General features: G+C 39.7%; 1 protein-coding gene across 1 annotated transcript in view; it reads left to right on the forward strand.

Moving 5' to 3' along the window:
• Positions 1–647: 647 nt before the first annotated feature.
• The window catches only part of LOC104623596 (histone-lysine N-methyltransferase ASH1L-like), a gene marked incomplete at its 5' end in the record, with an annotated part of 34,781 nt that continues 11,876 nt past the window's right edge, over positions 648–23,552 (forward strand). The window contains 14 exon segments of the mRNA XM_010290733.1: positions 648–749; positions 4,009–4,750; positions 5,894–6,073; positions 13,820–13,914; positions 16,592–16,665; positions 18,185–18,230; positions 18,456–18,564; positions 18,957–19,163; positions 20,176–20,322; positions 21,302–21,410; positions 21,625–21,786; positions 21,985–22,079; positions 22,327–22,484; positions 23,498–23,552. The exon segment at positions 23,498–23,552 is cut by the window's right edge and continues 1 nt beyond it. Coding sequence (XP_010289035.1) covers positions 648–749; positions 4,009–4,750; positions 5,894–6,073; positions 13,820–13,914; positions 16,592–16,665; positions 18,185–18,230; positions 18,456–18,564; positions 18,957–19,163; positions 20,176–20,322; positions 21,302–21,410; positions 21,625–21,786; positions 21,985–22,079; positions 22,327–22,484; positions 23,498–23,552 — 2,281 coding nt within the window.

Here is a 23,552-nt window from a genome sequence, read left to right on the forward strand (position 1 = left end):
CCGATGTGTACATGTGCTTGATGGGAGGGAGTAAAGAAGATGGAGCCCCACTGTTCTCAGTGGTGCCCAGTGACAGGACAGGAGGCAATCGGCACGCTCTGAAGTATGAGAAATTCTATTTGTACATAAGAAGAAAGTGTCTTACTGTAAGGGTGATTGAACTCTGGGTTGTGGAGTCTCCATTGTTGGAGATGTTGAAAACCCAGCTGAACATGGTGGCCCTGAGCAACCTGCTATAGTTGATACTGGTTTGAGTAGAGTGCTTGGTCTAGGTAATCTGCAGAGGTCCTTTCCAAACTCAACTGTTCTGTAAAAATCAAGGAATGAAGCTAGGGGGTTAACTTGAAAGTAGAAATATGGGGGTTTTGTTTTCTCTTTTTACATAAAAGCTAGTACTCTGATGATATTAAGTGACTTTTTCTCATGGCTTGTTTACTGTCCTACCTATGCCATTAGCCTGTGAGAACCCCCTTGATGGTTCATTTCCATTCTTCTCCACCTACATGCATCATAACAAGCAAGTGTTCCTAAAGCTAAAAAAGAGTAATCTTAGTTTGAATATTTAGCATCTACAGTGTGTTGTATTGGCACTGTCAGACTGAAATTTTTTTTTTTTGTGCTTTTCTCTTCCCTGATCTGCTTTTTAGGCACTTTGCCAACACAGGACAAACCTTCCCAGAGGCAGTCAGAGAGCACAAATTGCAGCCCTTCCAGAAAGAGATCAACATCTGAGAGCACGTCTTCTACAGGCAAGTAATATTTGGTGGCCTTGTTTTCAGGACCACTGCTATACTAAGATCTATGCTATTACAGACAACTGAGACAGCATTGCTGTAAGAACTTTAACAGCAGCAATATGTTCATGGAGATACTGAGTTTTTCCACTTAGGTTTTAGGATACAAGTGCTGCAAATTGGGTTGTAGAATAGGGGAACTTGAACTGGCACTTATAGAAGCAGCCCCATAGCTATGGCATAATGGAATTTACTTCCTCCCCAGGTTAAATTAGGCTTCATGAAGCTCAGTGCTTTAATGCCAGCAAGACCTGTGACACTACAGTTGATCAATGAATTAGATTAATAGGTTAATTGCTCCATAGGGAAGAGCTTGACTTCTGCGCTGTTCTGAAGGCAGACAGTTTTCTGCCCTTCGGTAGATAACTGTTAGGGTCAAGACGGGGTGTGCTGTTAACGTTTTCTTCATAGCCTGTGAGAATCCTGCTAAGGTGATGGAGGATGGCAAGCAGCTCATCCCAGTCATCACTAATGATAACAGTTGTGAATGACCCTAGACAGGTGAAAAATGATAGTAGGAGAGAGACGGAAGTACTGAAAGCTGTGGGAACTCTGGTAGCCTTCTCATGTATTCTATCAAATGAGGACCCAGTCTTGGATGCACAAAATCATGGTGAAGTTAAGCAAATGTATGCCAACAGGATATTGAGGGAGCTGGCTTTCTCAGCCATGGGTGACTTCCTGTGCAGGTTGCTGCGTGTGGAAGTCCGTCTTTGTTCACTTCACGAGAAAGGGAAAGGTACTTCTGATGTGTTTTGAGCTTTCTTTTGTAAGGAGGTCAGACTTGTGCAGTCACACTGTGTACAAATGCATGCATGTTGCTATCTGTCACATTTTCACACCTACAAAACTGTCAAATCCATTGACCAAATTGTCAGAGGGAAGATCTGAAAATTTTTATTTCCTCTATATTACTAGCAAGTTGTCAGCCGTGTAGTAAAAACAGACTCTGCAGTCCCTCTAAGAAAAATGCGATGTGATCTTATCCATGATTGGACACAAAAAAAAAAATCTGTAAAGTTGACCAATTTTGTAAGAAGCCCAGTTGTAGAAATAACTCCTGTTAGCAGAATTCAAACATTCTTAGGCACCAAAGTTGATTGCAAATTTGTAGTAAACATCCTTAGGATTGGTACTTACAGAAGTAGTTATAATTTTCATATAGGAAGAATGTGCCAAAGCTGCTGTTTCCTCCTCCCTTTAAGCAGATATTTGCAACAGATGCTCTATTCAGCATATGCTAAAGAAAGTCATCTGCAGTGAAGAAGCGTTCTCTTTTTCCTCTCTGTCTTATTAACTGTCTTTTACGTACTCATTTTAAGGGGGCAGCTGCAATCAGTGTAAGTCTGTGTATAGGAAGGTGTTAAAAGTTCAGGCATATTTTGTGCAGGAGAGCATAAGAATGAAATGAATCACAAGTTTATCAACTTCAAAGTCATTGAACTGATGATGCAGCTGAAAAGACCAGTCTTTGTTATATTTTCCGTAGATCTGGAATGCATGTGGGATTTCAGGGCGTTTGTCCGAGAGCTGCTTTGTTACCAAGGGCTGCGAGTGTGCCCAACCAGGGCTGCAGCTGTTTTGGGGATCATAGCACTCAGTTGTCCCATCCTTTTGGATCAGTTTCCAAACAGAAACACTAGTTCAGGGACATCAATTAGACTTTGTGGCCAAATGTGTTGTGTAGTTTGGTTATCATTGGATGGTGCAGCTGTTTACAGAGCTCACTGAGCTAAACAGATTGGTGTTTCTGTGAGAAACCCTCGGCTCCATCCTGACATTATTTAAAGACCATAAGAAAACAAAGGGTAGTTTATCTTTATTATTTAATCTAAAATTGAAAACTCAAAGTGTAAATCCTTCCAGTTCTTTCAAAGTTGTTCAGGTTGCTAGGTTTTGCAAGTGATTGCAGTTAGGCTTAACAGCAGTGACTTGACAAGTATGTTTCTGTTCCTTTTTCACCTCCTGTTCGCAGGAGGATTTTTAGAATTTGTTATGCTGATTCTACCTCCTTTAAATTGTGCACTCTCGGAAGCACGTTTTCATTTGCACTTGCAAATTCATTACTTTGGAATCTTAATGAGGAATACATTTCTCCAGAGTACCACACTTGGACTAGTGAGCACTAGGACTAGGAAATATTTATTTTAAACTGTTTGTGCTTTATCTTCATTAGCTAATGCATAATCTCCCTCCTGTCAAATGATAGAAACCCTTTTATAAAAACATTTTGTTGTCTTCCCTTTAACAGTTACCTTTACACTAGTATGTGCTCTTTAGTCTACAGCCTAGGACCCACTAGTTTAAGTAGGTCTAATCTAAATAACTGGCCACAATTAGAGTAACACTTTGTAAATGCTAATGTGCAATTGTGCTATATTTATGAGAAGATGGCATCCATTTTATTCCAGAAAGAACAGGGTTTCTTCTCATTAAGTGTTATCACTAAGAACCAGCAGGGCAGCTTTGAGAAGCTCTTAGTTTGGAACAAATCCCTTTTTAATACAGCATAATCTATATGGTTGACCTGGAAATTCTATTTTTCATATAGCAGCCTGCAGATCTAAAGCATATAAGCCCGTTTTGTTCGAAAAGTGAGATCTAACTTTACTTCCTGTGTAAATTAGCCTTCCTCTTTTGTCCAGGTATTTTGATTTACCTTTATTCAAGCCTGGTCTTTATTGCAATCAGTTCTGTCATCATTATGTTTGTCTTTTTGATAAAGAAACTGCAAGAGCAATGAAACAGTTGTTTCAGTACTCCCAAATGACAAAAAAGAAAAAATAGCTTAAAAGCATTTCAGACGTTGCTCAATTTTTTTATCAGTATTTAATTTTTCTGTGCACAGAGGGTTTCTTTATTTTTAGTGTTGAATAGAAAAAAACTTGAGAAGAGTTATGGACTGTATGTACACAGGGAATTCCCCCATTGCTCTTTGCTATTGGAAGTCGGGGACTGCATGTGAATAGAGAGAAGATAATTGTATGTTAAAACTGATGATATAAAATGTAGACTTTCCACTTGCATCACTAGGTCCCGTTCCCATTAGGACTTGTGTTACAAAAATCGGTGTCTTGTTGAACATTCTGGGCATTTATAGGACATAAAAGGCTGTCAGTCTGTCCAACAACTGCATTTTAATTCTGACCTTATTTGATTATATCTCAAGTCTGAAACACTCAGGTGTTTCAGTGTATGCTTGTTTGTGTTTCAGTGATTGGAGTACCTACCCGGGGAGCAAGGCTGGCAACTGCTGTTGAGGATTCGGTGGATAGCTTACTGCAGCGCATGGCACAACATGAAGGCCAGGCTACTTTGGACAAAACCTTAGAAGCAGTCATTGCAAATGTGTCTGTTCCACCATCAGCTAGTCCAGCTCGAAACCACAATAGGGAGAGAGGTCTGGGGAAACAGGACGGCCTCATAGCTCCAGCAATTCCCAGCAGCTCCTGCAGCGATAGTATCTCGATTCTGTCAGACAGACTACCGAACAGCTATTCCCCACATCACCTTAAGAGAAGCGTGGTTGAAGCCATGCAGCGACAAGCTAGGAAAATGTGCAATTATAACAAGATCTTGGCAACAAAAAAAAATCTTGACCACGTCAATAAAATTCTGAAAGCCAAAAAGCTGCAAAGGCAGTCACGGACAGGGAATAATTTTGTGAAGCGCAGGCCAGGTAGGCCCCGGAAATACCCGATGCAGGCTGTGGTTTCAATGCAAGCTTTCCAGGCAGCTCGATTGGTCAGTCAGGAGTTAGATAAAAGAGAAGAAAGCAGCAGTCCGTTACACCTTGGACCCGATACCATCACAGATGTGATTGAAGCTGTAGTGCAAAGTGTGAACTTGAATACAGATCCCCGAAAAGGCTGGAAGAGAAAGAGGTGGCTTGCAGAGGAACAGGCCAGGAAGCGACAAAAGTCTTTACCGGAAGATGAACACGAGAGCAGTAAAAGGTAATTCCCTTAGAATTTTGTACCCTTAGTATAATCATGGTCAATTTTATCATGTTATAATCCATGAAAGAATCCTACTTTAATGAGCTCTGCTTGTTATATTTGTTTTTATTACGGAGTTCAGCCTAGAGGGAATGAATCCATCAGTTTTAAGTATGCTTAGGGTCTTCCTAAGTTACCGAACACAACCCCAAAATGGGATGCAGTCTCAGGTAATCTAAAGCGGTTGGTTTTTCGCTTGTGTCTCAAGCGAAGCGAGTTTTACGGTTGTCTTGGTGAAGAATATTCGTAATGAGTCGGTAACAGGTTTACTGATGAGATATCATAGCAAAGATTGTTCCTTCCTGTGCAGAATAAGGAACTGTAAGAGCTACATGCGCCATGGGAATTTTAAAGAGCATGACTCATATGCATTACAAACAAACACTTACAAACATCAAAGAATGTCAGGTGAGATCAGTTGATAGCAGATACAGCAAAAAAGAAGTAAAACCAAAGCAGCAAGGAGGAGTTAAGATGTGTACCTCTGCAATCACTGGCTAGTAAAGGATGACACCAGAAATCTGATCTCTGGTCTAATCTTCGCATGCTTATCCCCAAAGTCATCAATACAAACACATAAAACTCTTCCAGAAGTCTTTCTTTGTGTGTTTTCAGAATACTTCTGAAAAATAACCATCAATTTGTGTTTCAGAAATGAATACTGTAATATAGGCATTTAGTTTCACAGATTGTTGCTGGAGCCACATGTTCAAAGGGTCTGTTGTATGGCTCTCCTGAAGGCTAAGGAAAGGTTTGCCACATATTATTTTTAGGATGCAAAAGCAGATAGCATAAGCCACCTTCAAAATCACTCAACTGAGGCTCCAAGGGACACACATTAGCAGTACAAACAACATTCTTTTTGTAATAATTAATAACAACATTGCTATAAAAAGATCATACATTTATTACAATTATGCTTAACCACCACTTGATCATGATCATTGAATTGCATTTTTTTAAATAGCTGAGACAGCTAGTAATTCAGAAATGGACTTTCTTTTTTTCTGCTGACCAGATTATAGAGCAGAATAATGAAATATGGCAAGATTATCTTTATGGTAAGAAATATGGTAAGATAATCTTTCATTTTTCTTCCAGTTTTTCTGAGACAGTAGCTGAACCTCCCAGTCCACGTGACACCCTTGGGAAACCACATGAATCTGAAAACACTGAACAGCCTTTGCCTTCCCTAGCCCAGCGTGAGAAAAAAGCACCTCGACCCCCAAAGAAGAAGTACCAGAAGGCAGGGCTCTACTCTGATGTGTACAAAACAACAGAGTAAGTAATACCAGTGAAAAGCTGCTGTCTGATATTCCAGTGGCAACTGTCTCCTTTCAACTAGAGCCATAAAGAGCTGCTACTAATGAGTAGCTGAAATAAAACCATCAACTTAATTCAAGCCTGTGAAAAATTACATGCATGATAATTATCAGAATCTGACCCAGTGAAGATTTAAAATGTAACCCCAGTCAGAAAGCAGCCTCCACCAATCTGAAAGTGTTTCTGAGTATCGACCTTGTCTTCAAGGTAAGAGAGCTTCCTTCAACAATCTTAATGATCATGGCAGTAAAAGTACTGGGAGAGCTTGAGGTGCTCAGGTACTGAGTACAGTGTCTACATAAAAGGGGCCATTAGGTTTCTATTTTTATTGACTGAATGATGATGACTGGTCATCTTTTCTGTGAAAGAATTTCAGATATTGTCCCTGTTCCTTTCACAGTTAAGTGAGGTTTATCTCCTTCACTTTCAATGAGATGTTTAGAGTAAAAATCCAGCATTCTTTTATTTTTTCACTGGTTCACTCAAAACCTAGTGTACATTAGAAAGTGGACATGTCCCATTTCTGATAACCAGCCCACTTCTGCTTCCATTTGTAGTTAACCTAAGTTTTCTACAACCATTTGAACAAATCTGTTGAGGTCAAGAATTTGCACTTCTCTTAGAATATGATCTGACATTAAAAAGAGAGAAAACTGGGCACCTTCTCATTATGTTGTAGACCACTTAAAATCGTTACAGAGACCACTGGGAGACTGCTAGTATAATTTATCAGCTGCTCCTGGTGTTTTCTCTTTCTGTAGTAGAATGAAGGCATCAATGAAAGGATCAAGACTCTAAGGAAGAAACAAAGATGTAGATCTCATCAAAGTGAGACTACTTATGTTTCTAATAGTTTGAAAGCAGTTGTGCTAAAATTTTCAGCATTTGGATGTTCTGTCACTGGTATACACAATCATGCGACATTCAAATACTCTATCATAAAAAATAGGTCTCTGGCCTTAGAAAGGAACCTGAAAGAGTCTTCTCTTTTTCTTTATTATAAAATGTCAGACCTAGTCAGCCAAGGGTGGACCTTTATTTCATAGACAGTCAGCAAACATGTCATTTGAAAAATTGTATAAATACAGAAAGTGAAAGTCAAGGTTTGTAGGTATTGTGGATGATGATGGAAGCAAGTTCACCACCCTGGAGAAGGCCGTGACAAAGCTGAGCTCTATTTACAACACTGCCTCTACTATCACATTTTGTGTTGCAGTTCCCTGGAAGCTTAAAGAGGTCTGATTTGGTTTTCCCCTTTGCCTGTTGCTTCACATGCCAAGTTCTTCCCTTGCACTGATACTGATGTTTGTGATGAGCTGCTTAAGAACACTGAGGAAACTTTGCCCTACCAAGGAAGCAAATGCTGCCTACACAATCTGAATTACCCCTCTGTATGGTTATTTGGACAATTATACTGAAACAAGGCATGGAAATGCACAGCTGGGCAAGGACAGAACTGTGGCCATCTTGATTTAGGTGTCTTGTCTTACAGCCAGGTGCAGCTTTAAGGGCTGATCCCACCATTCCTTCATGCTGGCACTGAGTGTCTTTACTAAATTGATTCAGCAAACTAAATCAGGGGAACCGTAGTCAATTTTTTATAATTTTCTGCTGATGTAACTTGCAGTTACAGTTCTACTGCACAGTCAGACATATGTCAGTGGAAAAGGAGAGCAGAAGTTCATGTTGTTATCCTATTGTTGATACAACTTCCTGCCATATGAGTACGAAAACACGCTCTTACTTGAGAACAAAAATGCAACTGTAATCATACAGCACCCTCTAGTGATGGCACAGTTAAGTGTTATCATTATCTCCATTAAAAGTCTCTGCATTCCCTATTAATGGGTAATGTACTCACTGTTTTTGTAGTGTTCAATTGCAGACACTGCCTTAAAATACATACTCTATTTCCTACTCTGTTGTATCTTTCTTAAATACTTCCTGAACGTCATTACAACATAGGAAGTAGTGAAAGTTTTACTGAGGTTTACCGTTAAAATTTACAGCCTCTCCCTAGATCAGTCACATCTGACTGCTAAACAACAGCACAGAAAATGTTTGTCATGCCGTTGCCAGTTTTAGTCTACTGTTAAAAGAGAAAAGTCTGCATTAGAATCGTAGAATAGTTTGAGTTGGAAGGGACCTTTCAAGGTCATCTAGTCCAACCCCCCTGCAGAAAGCAGGGACAACTCCCACTAGATCAGGTTGCTCAGAGCCCTGTCCAACCTGATCTGGGATGTTTCCAGGGACAGGGCATCTACCACCTCTCTGGACGACCTGTGCCAGTGGTTCACCTTGGCAAAGTTCACCCTCTTTGTCAAAAATTTCTTCCGAACATCTAGTCTGAATCTACCCTCTTTTAGTTTAAAACCATTACCCCCTGTCCTGTTGCAACAGGCCCTGCTAAAAAGTCAGTCCCCATCTTTCTTAAAAGCCCCCTTTAAGTCCTGGCTGGCTGCAGTAAGGTCTCCCTGGAGCCTTCTCTTCTCCAGGCTGAACAACCCCAGCTCTCCCAGCCTGTCCTGATAGGAGAGGTGTTCCATCCCTCTGATCATTTTTGTAGCCTCCTTTGGACCCTCTCCAGCAGGTCCCTGTCTTTCCTGTGCTGAGGGCTCCAGAACTGGACACAGGACTCCTGGGTGGGGTCTCACCAGAGCGGAGCAGAGGGGCGAAATCCCCTCCCTCGCCCTGCTGGCCACGCTGCTTTTGACGCAGCCCAGGACACGGTTGGCCTTCTGGGCTGCGAGCGCACATTGCTGGTTCGTGTCCAGCTTTTTGTCCACCAGTACCCTCCAGTCCTTCTCAGCAGGGCTGTTCTCAATCCCTTCATCCCCCAGCTTGTGCTGATACTGGGGGTTGTTCCGACCCAGGTGCAGGACCCTGCACTTGGCCTTGTTGAACTACATGAGGTTCGCGTTGGCCCACTTCTTGAGCTTGTCCAGGTCCCTCTGGATGGCATCCCATTCCTCAGGCATGTCAGCTGCACCACTCAGCATTATTTCTCTGCAGCCACTCGTACAATTTGCCTCAACACGATTTTACTCCAACTCACCTTGATCTAGAAACTTTATTAAAACACAGTGAAGAAAGCTCAGACTTTGATTCCTCGCAAATGAATTAAGAATAAAAGGAATGATTCCTGGAGTCAGACTCAGTTCTACCTCCTTTTCTGAATGTAATTTTGTAGACAGCATTAGCTGATCTGATGTTAACCTCCACATGGGTTTTCTAGAATCCTCAGTTCCCACTGGAAGAATTACACAGATCTTTTGCTGAAGAGAAGTTCAATTTGTGGTGGCACAAGACTGCAGCTTTGAGAGCAAAAGACGGTTTTGTACAGGAGTTGTTATCTATTTACCCAGCAATGGCTTTTTTAGAGGAGTGCAAGTCTAGTTCACCAAAGAAATGTAATAATAATTAGTAAATTATTAATTAAAATTTTTTAATTTGTTTAGGGAAATATAATCTTTTTATAAGTATTTTTATCGGTAATAACAAATACGAGTCCTCATTGCAAAAGTCTTAATCTATAGAATTTGCTGTGATCAACACTGAATTGCATCTCGCCTGTCATTAGGTATCCATAGCTGGTCAGACAGTGGTTGCACAGACACCGTAGTTTAGTGCAGGCCTGTTGCTCTTCTGGGACATGGTGTTTCCATGTGATAGGCACATTGCTCCTACAGAGCCTCCATTTTGCTCATGTTAAGAGTTTGTGGAGCTGCAGGGTGACTCAGAGCAGGTAACTGAACGTTTTAGAAGCAAACCTGTTGAAAAATCAGCCAGGTGAATTAAAATGACAGTCTTAAGATGGCAGTTCAGCAAATATTTTAAGTTGGCATAAGCTAACATTGCACTAAAAAGATCAGTTTTACTTTCTCCTCACCTTTGTGGCTTATCCCTATCCCAGTGCTGTCCTTTCCTTTGTCCCATCATGATGACAAGGGCAACTGAACCAGGCCGGGATAGCGATTCAGATAAAATCCAGCCTTCCACAGTATGTGTTCTGGTGCGGTTAACCTTGCAGTCATACCAACAGTTACACCAGCATAAGGTGGGGAGCATCAAAGCCAGCTTATACTGGCTTAAAATGTTTGTCAAGCGATGGTCTCGGAGAGAAAATGGAGCTCCACACCTCAAAAATGTAATTGTTCGTTCCACAGAGAACTGATCCCAGCCAACATGGTAAGTGGAGCAAGAAGACACTAGAAGCTGGGGAGGGGGAACAGAGATGTAACACCGTATCAGAAAGAAAGGAGGGAGAGGGATAGAGAGAAATGGTGGTACTGGAAAGATGACTGTGGTTCTGGTCTTTGTTCCGTTCTTAATTTGCCTGAGATCTTAGCCTGACATTCTGAGACTAAGCCTGACATTCAGCCTTTGCAGAATGGTACAAAATGTTCTCATCTTCAGGAAAAAAATCACTTTGCCATCACTCTGTTATTGGGTGCTTGCAAAGAGAGGTCAGGTTAGTCTATTGTTGGTAAGTGGACCGTTTAATTTACAAAACGGGTATTTTAAATTTGTCCCCGCAGAAACTGAACCAAACAACTTTAGGCAGAGGGGAAGCATTTCTTACCTAGCCAGGCTTATGTTTCAGTCTGTCAAGAGATCAGAAATGTATTCCTCCAGCTTACTGTTGAAAATACGCTGATCTGGAACATGAGAAGGTATCATTTCTCTGTGATTATTGGTGAGGTCTCACCCTATTCTAACTGGCTTGCTTGAAAAAGGGAGGGAGTGATCCTGGCTTTCTGGAGAGATCTTTTGCTTTTCAACTGCAATAATCATTATATCTGCTTATTGAGGGAAATATCTTAAAGAGCATGGTATGAAAATGAGGAGGTACTTGTCCTTGATAGCAGCGCAGAGTCAGCTGATCCTAGGAGACTGCGAGGACAGTCAGTTTAGTCTAGGAATTCCTGTGACCTACACCATCTGTTGCAAGGTGTATCTAGTTAGTAAGTATTGCAGCTTAGTTAAAAACTGACACGAACAGAATGTGATCCAAGCAGGAGCAAAGGAAACCTGTTGTCAATCCCACAGCCCCAAGTGAGGCGAGTTGGACAGACAAGGCAACGGTACCCAGCGTCAGCCAAGAGTCCAGGTTGCCAGACTCATCTGTGATGACGAGGCAAGCCAAGGTTAAGTGGGGAAGTCAATCTGCAGGTCAGGACCAGGTCTAGTGATGGTAACCGGGGTCAGACACCGTCTGGCAGGCAGGTCCAAGGTCAAGCCAGGAAGCCAGTGCATGGTTCAGCCATCGGATCCACAGCTCCTGTGGCTATGGCTGAAATGGAGATGGGTGCACCCACAAGGCAGACCAGGCAGGGACTGAATGTCCAGGGCTGAGCGTAAATGGATCTGCAGGGGCTGTGGGCAGAGGGTGTGGGTGGAAGCCCCCCTTAAGGCTGGTTGGGGTCATAAAGGTATGTTGGTGGCACTCGGGGCCCTGACACCAAATTTAAGCTTCTGTGAGGCTATGAACGTGCCTCGGCAAAGTGAAAGAGAGAGGTCTTCTCATAAAGATATACAGATAGTAGCTGAACACAAAACCAGAACCTTTATTGCCTGCCCAGAAGCCCCAGCCTAAAATAGCTCATTATCTTCCTAGTGGGAATATGTAGGCCTATTAATACAGACCGTTTCTTGATAGTGTAGAGAGACCTTTTTTTAATTCATGAGGCTTTTTTTTCATGGTATTTATCTTTATAAAACTGCATATATTGTTTATACTTGATTACTTTAGTATATTCCCTTTTTTCATTAATAATTGCACTTTGTTTTGATATCACAGCCTTTCCTTCTGCAGTCCCTAAAGTACTGATGGCCTTTGTTCATCTTACTGATTTCTCATAACAGTTTTTTACATGCTTTTAGCAATATTTCATTGCTGTGTTTGGAAGGAAAACAGAGTAGGTGCTTTCCCCAGTGTTCTTTTTGACTAGGTCTAAGATGGGTGTGTCTGCAGTGCCTGAAGAAATTCATGTTATATTTTGTGGTTTTAGATAATTACCTTCTGCATTTCATTTCCACACTGGTTTCCTCCTTGCAGTTTATTTACCATAATTCATTTTTCCGTTGGCTTTCTTTACACTGAATATGTGGGTGTTAAACGGTGCACATTTGGCTTGAATTAAGTCACCTTTCTATCAAATGTTTTTCCTTCTTTATCTGCCTTTGGTTTAAGGATTTGCTTGCCTCTTGGAAATGGAGGTTCACACTTTGCCTTTTCAAAATACCTTTCCTTTTCCTCTTGATAAGAACTTGCTTTCCAGGTCTTGTAAGTAGTTACTTTATGGCCTTTCTCTCCAAGTCTTAGTGATTCAGTGCAGCACAGCTTGAAAGAATAGAAGACATAAGTTGGGACTTGGGATTGGTTTTTCTTCTGTTGGTGGGGGAGGGCGTGTGTTTTTTTTAAAAACCTCTCTAGAATATCATTTTTGCCTGGTGGAGCTGTCTGTTTCACAAAACAAATGAAATGTAATTCTTTCCACTGGTAAACAGATGGTCATATTTAAAAAACATCAACTTTATTGTTTTGAGAGAATGTTACTGCTTTTTGATTAGGATAGCTATGTATCCACCTGTATACATTAAGTTAAATGATAACTAGAGCCTTGTTACAGAACTACTAAAAGGAGAGTTGTTTGATGAAGAGTATATACAGCATTTAGCTCAACAGAGCCCTCATTTCAGCAGTATGCCTTAGCGTTTGTTTTACTAAGATTTAGTAACTTGTTATACTTGTGAAATAAGTACCAGAAATCCAGAAAGTGTTAGAAGAGTATGTGAACCACAGATGATTGCAATCCACCAGTTCTATTTCTGACCTTCGGTAGTTATTTTCAGTTGTTGATACCTGCCTGTCTCTCAAAATTTGCTTTTAACTTCCATTTTCCATTCCCTAGTTAAACAATATCGCATTTTTTATTGAGTCAGCTTTCAGTTGTATGTGCAGTTGTTAAACCTTAAAAAACTTCAGAAAACTTTAATAGGCTTCAATATAATTTTGATCTTCGGTATATTTAACATTTAGAAATCTCTTCTGAATATTGCAGGGCTGCAATACTAAACACAACCACATCAGTTTTTTCTTTCCATATTTTGTCAATAGCAAAAAGGAGATGTTTATAAACGACAGGTTACTGAGCTAGGTGGTTTGAGATCTGCCTGACCCATAAAACCATTCTTGTTTCATAGTCCTATTTTTTTTGCTTCTGTAAAGTGGGCGTCTTGTTGCTTTCTTAACTCTGATTTCTGTTCTTTTCCTGCTTTTTGTGACAAACAACCTTCTAAAGTAGTAGCGCATGAATGGTTGCTCTTAGCAAATTAAGAAAGCAGGCACTATACATGTATAACGTGTCAAATCCCTAAGCGAGCAACACTGAGTATGATTTGTTGACCTTCTTTTATTTTTGTAATCTTAGTTATTACTTACATTTCACATACTAGGAATTTAAAGTTGATGGTGTCCCATTAGGTGTTGCTTGAATAGTAGTTATGGAGAAAAATCAAATCATGAGTTTTGAAATGGATGTGATAAGTGTATTTGGCAAGCAACCTGGAAGTCAATTTTTTTGTCCATTTCTCTTGCCTGATGTTCTAGACATTTGTGCCTTAATTAGAACAGAAAGTGTGTTTTTTGCAAATGACAGGTGTTCGTCATTCTAATTTTTTTTTTGTCAATGTTGTCCACAGTCCGAAGAGCCGCCTAATACAATTAAAGAAAGAGAAACTGGAGTACACTCCTGGAGAGCATGAGCATGGATTGTTTCCAGCCCCTATTCACGTTGGTGGGTATTTCATTTGTGTTTTAGTTGTTGGGAAACAAATATCTCACTTAGGTGACATGGAAGTAGTCTGTTTGGACTTCACAATCTCTCTGCCTCTCTCCCTTTTTCCTTTTTTTTATTTTATCACCTTGCCAGGTTACTCATGTCTTTCAGCGTATGAACTTTCCCAAAGGTTATCCTTTTCTCTCGGTATTCTTCAGTGCAAAAGTTTTACTCAAGAGAGGCTTTCTTTTTTTTGCTACATGAACTTTCTGGTTTAAAACCTTCTTTGAGTGCCATAATACTTTTGCTTAGGTGCAGTACAGTAGTCTCCTTTTCAAACTAATATTACAGTAGAATAGCCAATGACAATTATGACCATTTGTTAAATCTCAAAAACTAAGCATGCAATAATAAATTCCCCCATGTTTCCATGCACTTAATGATGTCTGTCTTTAAGCATGGATAAAAGTGAGGAAGAATGAAAAACTTAGCTATTATATAAGGTTTTATTTTATCCCTGTTTTGAGGTCTCAGCTAGAACAGAAATGAGGTATAGGGCTTCTCTCTGCCTACTGCAGAAAGAAGCCATAGCCTAAGGCTAGCATGAGCATTTAGAACTTAGGAGTTCCAGGATGCTGCTCAGAAGTCCGTTCCACTGAACTGGACTGCCTGGAAGGGGTGGCTATGAACTCCCAGACTAACATTTTTGCAGCTCATGTCATTTCCCAGGACAAACCAAGATTGATTTATTTTTCAGGTAATTGTTTCAGCTTTTAAAATGCTGTGCTATCTCGTTTCAAGTACTGTCATGCAAAGAGAGTTGGGAAACTCCACATTGTTCAGTAGGAATACTTGTCCCATCAAATACAAACTTTAAATTGGTTTGTTTTCTTTAACTGAACTTTTTTGCTCTGTACACAACTTTGACTTTCACAAAGAGGTAACAGCAGGTGAAGAGTTTGACAGATCTGCATGAATCAGTAACTGCAAAACAGGTTTCAGAACTGAAGATATTAATTTAAATTCTCAAAAATGTGACCTTCCTCAGTTCCTTTTTGAATTGGGTCATATAACTCTGTTGCACGACCAAACCATCTGTTGGGATGCTCAGGTTCAGTCTGCAGTGCCACAATCCTGTTCTCTTTTCTCTTCTTGACGCCCCAACCCCATGTTTGTTTGTGCTAGCAGACACGAACAAGCTGCTGCACTGAAGATAAAGCTGCTTTGATTACTCTGTATTGGGTAGCTGGAGAGTGGTTTAACTGCAGAGCAGAGTTACAAGGTTTAGGACTCTGCCAGATGACTGCACGAGCGCCCAGTTGATGAGGGCTGGAGGGACCTTCCATGAATTCCAGGCACAGTGCCAGGGCACCTGAAAGAGCCTTTTGTTTAGCCCGCTGAGGTCATGGAAGTGAAAGCAAATTCCCGGCAGATTTAGCTCTTTCCTGGAACCTGCTACGGATGAATAAAGAGTTGAAAATAAAAAGTAATTTAGGAGTAAATTGTAAGGAAAACATTACAATTTTTATTTTCCAGTGGTGAGGGTATGCATGTAAATTTACACAAAACCACAGACTATTGCTGGAGGAACGTAAAGGCACTTGTTAACATTTAGAAAAGCTGTGAAAATCAGACATGGGACTGACACCTCATTCTTAGTCACTCTTCTCACTGCAATTTTGTGACACAGTATTCCAACAAAATCATAAAGAGAACATTTTAATCTTGGCTAGAACTAACTTAGTGCTTGTGTCAGACCTCAAGTCTTACATTAACAAATTATGTAATGGGTCATTTTCCTTCTTTTGGGAAGATGTTCGGGGTGACAGTAAATTTTAGAATAGAGACAAAATCTACAATGCAAGTAGTAACTCCTGTCTAAAATGAGTTTCAGTTACTGCTGAAAATATAGATCATCTTGAAGTCTTTCCAAAACGTTAGGAATGTGTTTGCCAAGTCTGAATTCGTTCTTCAGTCTCTTTTGGTAAAGGTCATAGGATCAGATTTGGATACTATTTTCAAAACTAATTCGGTTTCTTTGAGTACGATAATTGTGATTTAGCGTCTTGCATGAATTGTGCATGCAGATTTTTTAATGCATATTTCTTCTCTCTGCTAAGTCACTCTATTCCTGTGTACACAGAAAAGCTCAGGAGAAAGTGTCAACTTCGAGATGTCTACGCAGAGCTTACTAGTCTTTACTGTAAGGCACAGAGTTGTATTCAGTTTTGTCAGTTATTTGCTGTTGCCCCTTTTGTGGCTCACGTTCAATGACACCCCCCCGTGTGAACGCCTGCAGGGTTCTTGGTGTTGCTTTTAAGAGTTTAACTGTGACTGTTGGGACTTCAGTGGCATCTCTAACGTTTGGACATCCAAGCAGGAGACGGCTTCCCTCTGCCACCTACCTCACCAGGCATCTTTTATCTAAGGCAGCAGCTTTCCTTGCTGTCAACAAAGGTTTAAACCTGACTACAAAAATGGAGTAGAATGCAAAAGATAGCACTGTGGAGGGCTGTTCACTGCGCTTGCCACTAACAAACAAAATGTTCTGGGAGGATTCTGCTCTTCTGCATTTTTGACTTTCAGAAGTCGAGAGGCCCTATCAGAATTTGGCGGTGTGCCTAGGAGCAGCCCTTTTTCCTCTTGGGGATATGTGAATATGAGTGTGTGCGACTTACAAACCTTTTTGTTTCAGGAAAGTATCTCAGACAAAAGAGAATTGACTTCCAGCTGCCTTACGACATCCTCTGGCAGTGGAAACACAATCAGGTACAAGATAAAAATATTACTCGTTGCCAAGATTATGATCAGAAGTCTTAGAAAGAAAATAACGGGCTTCCTACGTGAAAGCTGTGTTTATATATCCTGTATATTGATGAATATTGTTGCTGACTGTATGAGGAAAAAATGATTTGCATATGTATTTAATGCGAATAATTTCCATTATTCCATCTCTTGCAAAATACCAACTCTACCAAGTCATTAATTTTGCTGCTGACTTTTATTTTGGTAGTGTGCCTGCTTTCTGCAATGATCTTGTTTTAGACACGCCTCAGGAGAATTCAGATGTACTGCCAACAGCACTGAGAAATTTCAGGCCTTATTTTTCTTGGATCAATCCCAGCAGAGTGGAATTTATTTTTCACTTGCAAGCTGAAATTTTCATTCTGAGGAAAGAACAGAAACTATTTAACAGTCACATTCTTTTTAAAGAGCTTTAAATATCTGCAAACCTAAAAATAGGAATATTTTTTTCCCTGAGAAGTTTCCACCAAGCGATTTAACAAAGGATTTAAGGCTGGAGGGTAAATCTGTCCCCAGCTCTACTGCAAGAAAGCGCTCTCAGACATGTAACTTAAACATGTAAATGAGCCAGGCAAATTCCCAGGTGGTTATGGCTCCAACTACTCTTTGTAATACCACCAAAATCTAATCTTAAAGTAATGGTTGTGGACATTTCAGCCAAGCACAGTTTCTTGCCACATATTGAAGACTGCTTACATCTGCCTATCTTATCTATTCAATATTACATAAGTAATAAATACATGTGCTCTATTTCCTCGACATTTTCTGTATCTACCTAGAACACTGAAAACCCTTAGAGTAGTTTTGTTTGTGCAACGGTTGTGTGGTTTGTACAGTGCCTGTCTGCCTTCTGTGTTACTGAGGGAAGGCTATTAATGCAGTAAATGTGTGTGAAATACGTAGTAATTTGAAATTACTCCTTAAAGCTTATTTGAAAGGATGGAATAAATCTAAAGTTATGAAATGTGAGCTAAGCTTCCCTTTTCCCTCCAGTCATCTCCATCTGCAAATGAATCGGCATTTCTCTTGGCTCCTACTTGTAGTCACAGTTACTGATAAGCACCTTAATTTTTCTTTTTCACTTTTTAAGTGTTGGCACATAGTAATTCCACCAACGATGGTGGAATCTACTCTGAAGTAGATTTAAATAATTCTTCTTTTTAGTATTGAGAACAACAGCATTATTTGGAATAGTCTGTCCCCATGATACCTGTTGCCCGTATTGCTCTGTCCAGGTAGTACGGGAAGAATAAAAAATATGTAAGAAACGCTGCTCAGCTAACTCATTAAGCCTAAGTTCTACTTATTCAGGTGCTTTTTTGACCTGTTTGCTAACGTTTGAGCCTACAGAAGAGAATGCAGGCATGTATTCTAGTAATAATTACAAAACTGTTACATATGTACAGAACATAATTTCCCTGATTCTTTTGAATAACAGATGCACTTACACAATGTATTAACATTTTCTTTCTCTTCCTTTTAGTTGTATAAAAAGCCAGATGTCCCACTTTATAAAAAAATCCGTTCTAGTAAGTAAAATTTTATTACTAAAATGTGTTAACTGTGGAATTTTCACGACACCCCTCCTTTCTGTCATGGTCTTTGTCCTACCTCCTTTGTTCCACCTTCTTTTTTGCTTGAATGAAATTGGGATGAAAATATCGTAGATAAATCGTTCTATTTTTTCACCCGGAAGGAATTCTTTTCCCTGTTTGGGTTTGGGTTTTTTGTGTTTTGTTTTTTTTTTCTTCCAGATGTCTATGTGGATGTCAAACCTCTTTCTGGCTATGAGGCCACTACCTGCAATTGTAAGAAACCAGATGATGACAACGGTAAAGGCTGTGTGGAGGACTGTCTTAACAGGTTAGAAATAGGTTGACTGACTATGATAAGAGAATTTCAGTAAACGTATTATTTCACATCAACTAATATCTTAAGAAAAGAGTAGTACTGGATGGAACCCCAGAAACAAAAGTATTGTTACAGAGCATGCAGGGTAACTTTCTGCTGTGTGTATGCTCCCCCACCTCTTTCTTCAGGAGAAGATCCCATTAAAAGCTTCATTTTGCTCTTTGAATAGCAGTGAGAGCCAGGCTGTGAATCTTTGTGTGAATTATACCTTGAAAACAAAAAGCATTTTAGTCCTTCAATAACTTTTGTTTAACAGAGGATTTAGTTTCCTTCCCTTTTTCTTGTATGATAGATCTAAAAGTATGCTGTTCACCTTCCTTTAACTTCTTTGTTTTTTATTTTAGGATGATCTTTGCGGAGTGTTCACCAAACACCTGCCCTTGTGGTGAACAGTGTTGCAATCAGCGGATACAGAGGCATGAATGGGTGCAGTGCCTGGAAAGGTTCCGGGCTGAGGAGAAAGGATGGGGTATTCGTACCAAAGAACCCCTGAAAGCAGGACAGTTTATCATTGAATATCTGGGAGAAGTTGTTAGTGAGCAAGAATTCAGGTAGAAATATTTATTTGCTGCTTTAGCATGGAAGGCTCAATAAATGACTTTTTTCTGGGAAATCCTTAGACAGAAATGAAGGGGAGAGTAAGGGGGGAGGGGAAGAAGCCTTTTCTGGTCACAGACACCAGAAAGAAGGCTTAGAATTCAGCTTTTTTGATAAACCAAGTTTTTCTCAGTCAAATAGAGAGGAATGATTAGTGTTTGGAATGCATCATCTGCCACATCTGCTCTGTAAATGCCAAATGCCACAAGTGAATGTGAATTTGATACAATTATGAGTACTGTGCAGGATTTGAACTGTACAAGATAGAATTGAGGGGCAAAAAAATGGGGCAGGAAGGGAAATGAGCTTTTGTAGGTAGGTATGAAGAAAAAAGAACAAGTGGGAGCATCAATAACCAATGAAAGAAAGAAATTGTAGTCTTGTTAACTACGTAGCATCATAGGATGATTGAGATTGGAGGGACATACTTGCTACTCTTAGAGCTCCATCAGAAGGCAAATGCAATCTTCTCATACAGAGATAACTGCTAACACAACTGACTCTTGTTACTCTTGCTCTCTTGCTAAAAAGAGGTAGCTGTAATCCATGGATGTAATTCCAGAAATTGTGTCCAGTCCCAGATAATGAAAGGGAGAAGCTGATTGTTGTACACATGCATACATATACACACCAAAGAATGTATACCTGCATTTTCTCTTCCATACACAGGTTATCAACATGAAATGTATACAAATAATCTGCAGAACCCAAAAGGGAGCATTCCAGAAGAGCAAATTTCTAAATTCTAATCCAAGCTCTGTCAATGGCCTTGACTTATAAAAATAGGTATAATAATGGTTTTCCTCCATCTCTAGGTGTACAATTCTATAAAATATAAAAGATTATAATTGCTTTTTCTTCAAAACCCTCTCTCAGAATTCTTGAATGTACTATTACTATGTTACTCCCTGTTTGCTTTGCAGCAACATGCAGAATCACAAATAACTTTCCTGTGTTGCTTCCTAGGAACCGGATGATTGAACAGTACCATAATCACAGTGATCATTACTGCCTGAATTTAGACAGTGGAATGGTGATAGATAGTTACCGTATGGGCAATGAGGCTCGTTTTATCAACCACAGCTGTAACCCTAACTGTGAGATGCAGAAATGGTAAGAAAAATATATTCTGTTTACTGGAAGACTGATATACCAGTGGCTAAGATATAGATAACCGGATCGTCTAAGAGAATCTGATCTAAAAATAGGGAGGGAAATCAAGCTGAACAGTGTAAATAAGATTTACTGTAATGCTTGCACTGCATGAGAGACGTAATGTAGTGTATTCAAGTGTTGGACATTTTGGAGACAGGATCTAAGTTTTCTGGCAAGGCAAATCCAACATTGTTGTTTGTCATGCTGTTAACCCGCTACAAATTTTGAAGCCTAGGTAATGTTTTAAAATAATCTACATGTATATATTCTTTCCTTCTGGCAATTCAAATATTTTTTGAAAGCAGGCAAACGGGGAAGTAGTCTGATTCAGTACACCCTGTGTCGTACCGGTACTATGTTATCAGAAGAAATCCAGTGCCAGACTAGTAGGAAGTACTTCTGAGAAGCTTATAATGAAAAACTTACAGTGGGATAGCAGATGGTCATAATAGGAATCAGCTGTGGTGACAGTACAGCGGAGCAGCTTGTGATTCTCAGATAATTCTGGGGGATTTAAGCAATGGTAATTGAGTTTTAAATTTAAATACAAATCCAACATAAAAAATAAATAAAAGAATTGGAGAGGCAATTATTTTTAGTACATTTTGTGAAATGAGATATGATGGTCACTGTAAGCTGCTTTTTTTTAGGGTGAGGGTCTGAATTGTGGCAGTTGATAAGTAGATCTGCCTTGAAAGCCGATATAGTTTGTAGCTTCTCTATTTGAAGCACAACTTCCTACTCTTTTTAAATAAGGTATTTACATTTTTGGCTTTCAAAGTTCATTGTAAGAGAGAAACAAGAGAACAGTACAAATGAAGAACAAGCATAATTGAGGGCACAGCAGAAGTGTGCTTCCTGTCTTCACTTCCACTGTGTGGACAAAGACAATTTTCTTTTTAACAATTTGGAATATTTTATTGTATTTTCCCTGCAGGTCTGTTAATGGTGTTTACCGGATTGGGTTGTATGCACTTAAAGACATGCCTGCTGGTACTGAACTGACTTACGACTACAATTTTCATTCATTTAATGTTGAAAAGCAGGTAAGGATCACAGTGCGAGACCTTGAAAAGAACTCGCCAAGGACAAACAGTTCTGTTAAGTTGAAGCTCAATTAACAAAACCTATTGTGTTGTATTTGACAGAACAGGTTCTTTATAATATTGAGAGATAATCTAAATGTTTTGTGTTTTATTTTAAAATAATACAAATTTTTAAAAATAATTTATCTTTTTTTTCCCCCCCCTTTCCCCAAAGCAACTCTGCAAATGCGGTTTTGACAAATGCAGAGGGATAATTGGGGGTAAAAGTCAGCGAATGAATGGGCTTTCAAGCAAAAGCAATCAACCTGTGAGCACCCACAGAAGGCCTGGACGGTCGAAAGAGAAAAGGAAGTCAAAGCACAAACTAAAGAAGAGAGTAAGTAGTAAAGACAGGGTTTTTTCATGGATAAAGATTAACAGGAAATCAGTTTGTGCCATCAGACCGAAAAACTGTGTATTTGTGTATTTTAAACTTCAGAGGAATACTACAGGTTCTGTCTCAGGAACCACTTTTACTGCTTTGATAAGTTCTTCGCACAGTTTTTCCTGTCTATCAGAATGATCTGTTTTCCAGAGGGGCCACATCCCCGAGGAACCCAGTGAAAGTGTGAATGCGCCAACAAGGCTGACACCACAGCTTCAGATGAAGCCCATGTCTAACAGAGAAAGGTAAGGAATGATTTCAGTGGATTTTTCCACAGAAATGGTGTTGCACAAATGTTGAAATTACTTCTTCTGTGAGATCATCATGAAATGTCTGAGTAAGCAGTTCTTAGTTCTCCTTTAACCAGCTAGGGTGGAGTTCCTCTCCATTGACATCAGAAGCGTACCTCTGACTATCTGTCTTTTTCCCCACATTAAGGAATTAATTTTACAATAAGAAGGTGATTCTTGAATGCTTTTCTAATTTCTGTAGGAATTTTGTGCTGAAACACCATGTATTTTTGGTACGAAACTGGGAAAAGATTCGACAAAAACAAGAGGAAGTGAAGCATGTCAATGACAATATCCATACCACGTCGCTATACAACCGCTGGAATGGAATCTGTCGGGATGATGGCAACATTAAATCTGGTGAGGCCAACACAAGTCCCTCAGGTTGCTACTTTGAGAACCTCTATGACATGCCCGTGAAGAGTTTAAGTAAGATCTGTGTATAAATCAAATGTAGAGTTACTACAAGATCCATATGCCTTTTGTAATACATACAGGGAATACTATACAAATAACAATACCTATATATGTGCTTGTGTATGTATGCCCTTATCTTTACGTAGCAGGGTAAGACAGAAGCTCTTTCACTGTTTCAGTGTATTTTTTGCGTTATGGGATTCTGCAATTTCCTCTGAAACACTTAATGCTATGTTATTAAGAATGAGAAGTTTGTACTGTATAAACCACTTGTCTAGTTACTGGATTCATTTGTATTCCTACGGCAGCCCTGATGTCTCAAGCCCTGGTAGAAGTTGTCATGTCTCATGTTTTATCAAGAGTGGCTTATCAGAGGAGGAAGAAGATGATATTTAACATTCTCCATAATTGGACCCTTACAGAGAGGGCTGTTTTCTGCTTTCTATATCCTTAGACCAGAAACTGTTGCACTGACTTTGAAAATTGTCATTTATCCTCTAAAGGCCAGAAATCCATCAAATTATGAGAACAAAGCTTTTTGGCATGCAGTCAGTTATGGGAATGGGACAAAACATGACTATCAGAAAAAATGTATTTATCCTGCTCCAAAAATAGCACTCTCTTTGCAGGACCATAATCTTCACAGCCATGCAGGATTTGGTCCCCACTGTCAGGTGCATGAGAAGTTGGGAAGTAAATATTTTGGGTGAATTCAATTACATGCTGTATTTGCTCCGGCAACATAAAATATTTTGATAACCAGCTTAACCATTTAGATGAGCTATAAGCAGTGAGAGCTGACTTGGTAATATGAAACTGAAGCTTCTTACTGTTACAGTAGCTTAGAAGACATTTTAATTTTAATAATTGGTGGTGGAGTTGCTGGATCAGAAAAGATGCTGTAATTTGGTCTTTAATTTTTTGTTTAGAAATAATTCTTTTTTGCCCTCTTTCAGATGTCTTCATGACCCAGTTTTCAGCCCTTCAGACCTCCCGCTCTGTGAGGACACG

This window comes from Phaethon lepturus, unplaced genomic scaffold, assembly GCF_000687285.1.
Source record: "Phaethon lepturus isolate BGI_N335 unplaced genomic scaffold, ASM68728v1 scaffold7057, whole genome shotgun sequence".
NCBI lineage: Eukaryota > Metazoa > Chordata > Aves > Phaethontiformes > Phaethontidae > Phaethon > Phaethon lepturus.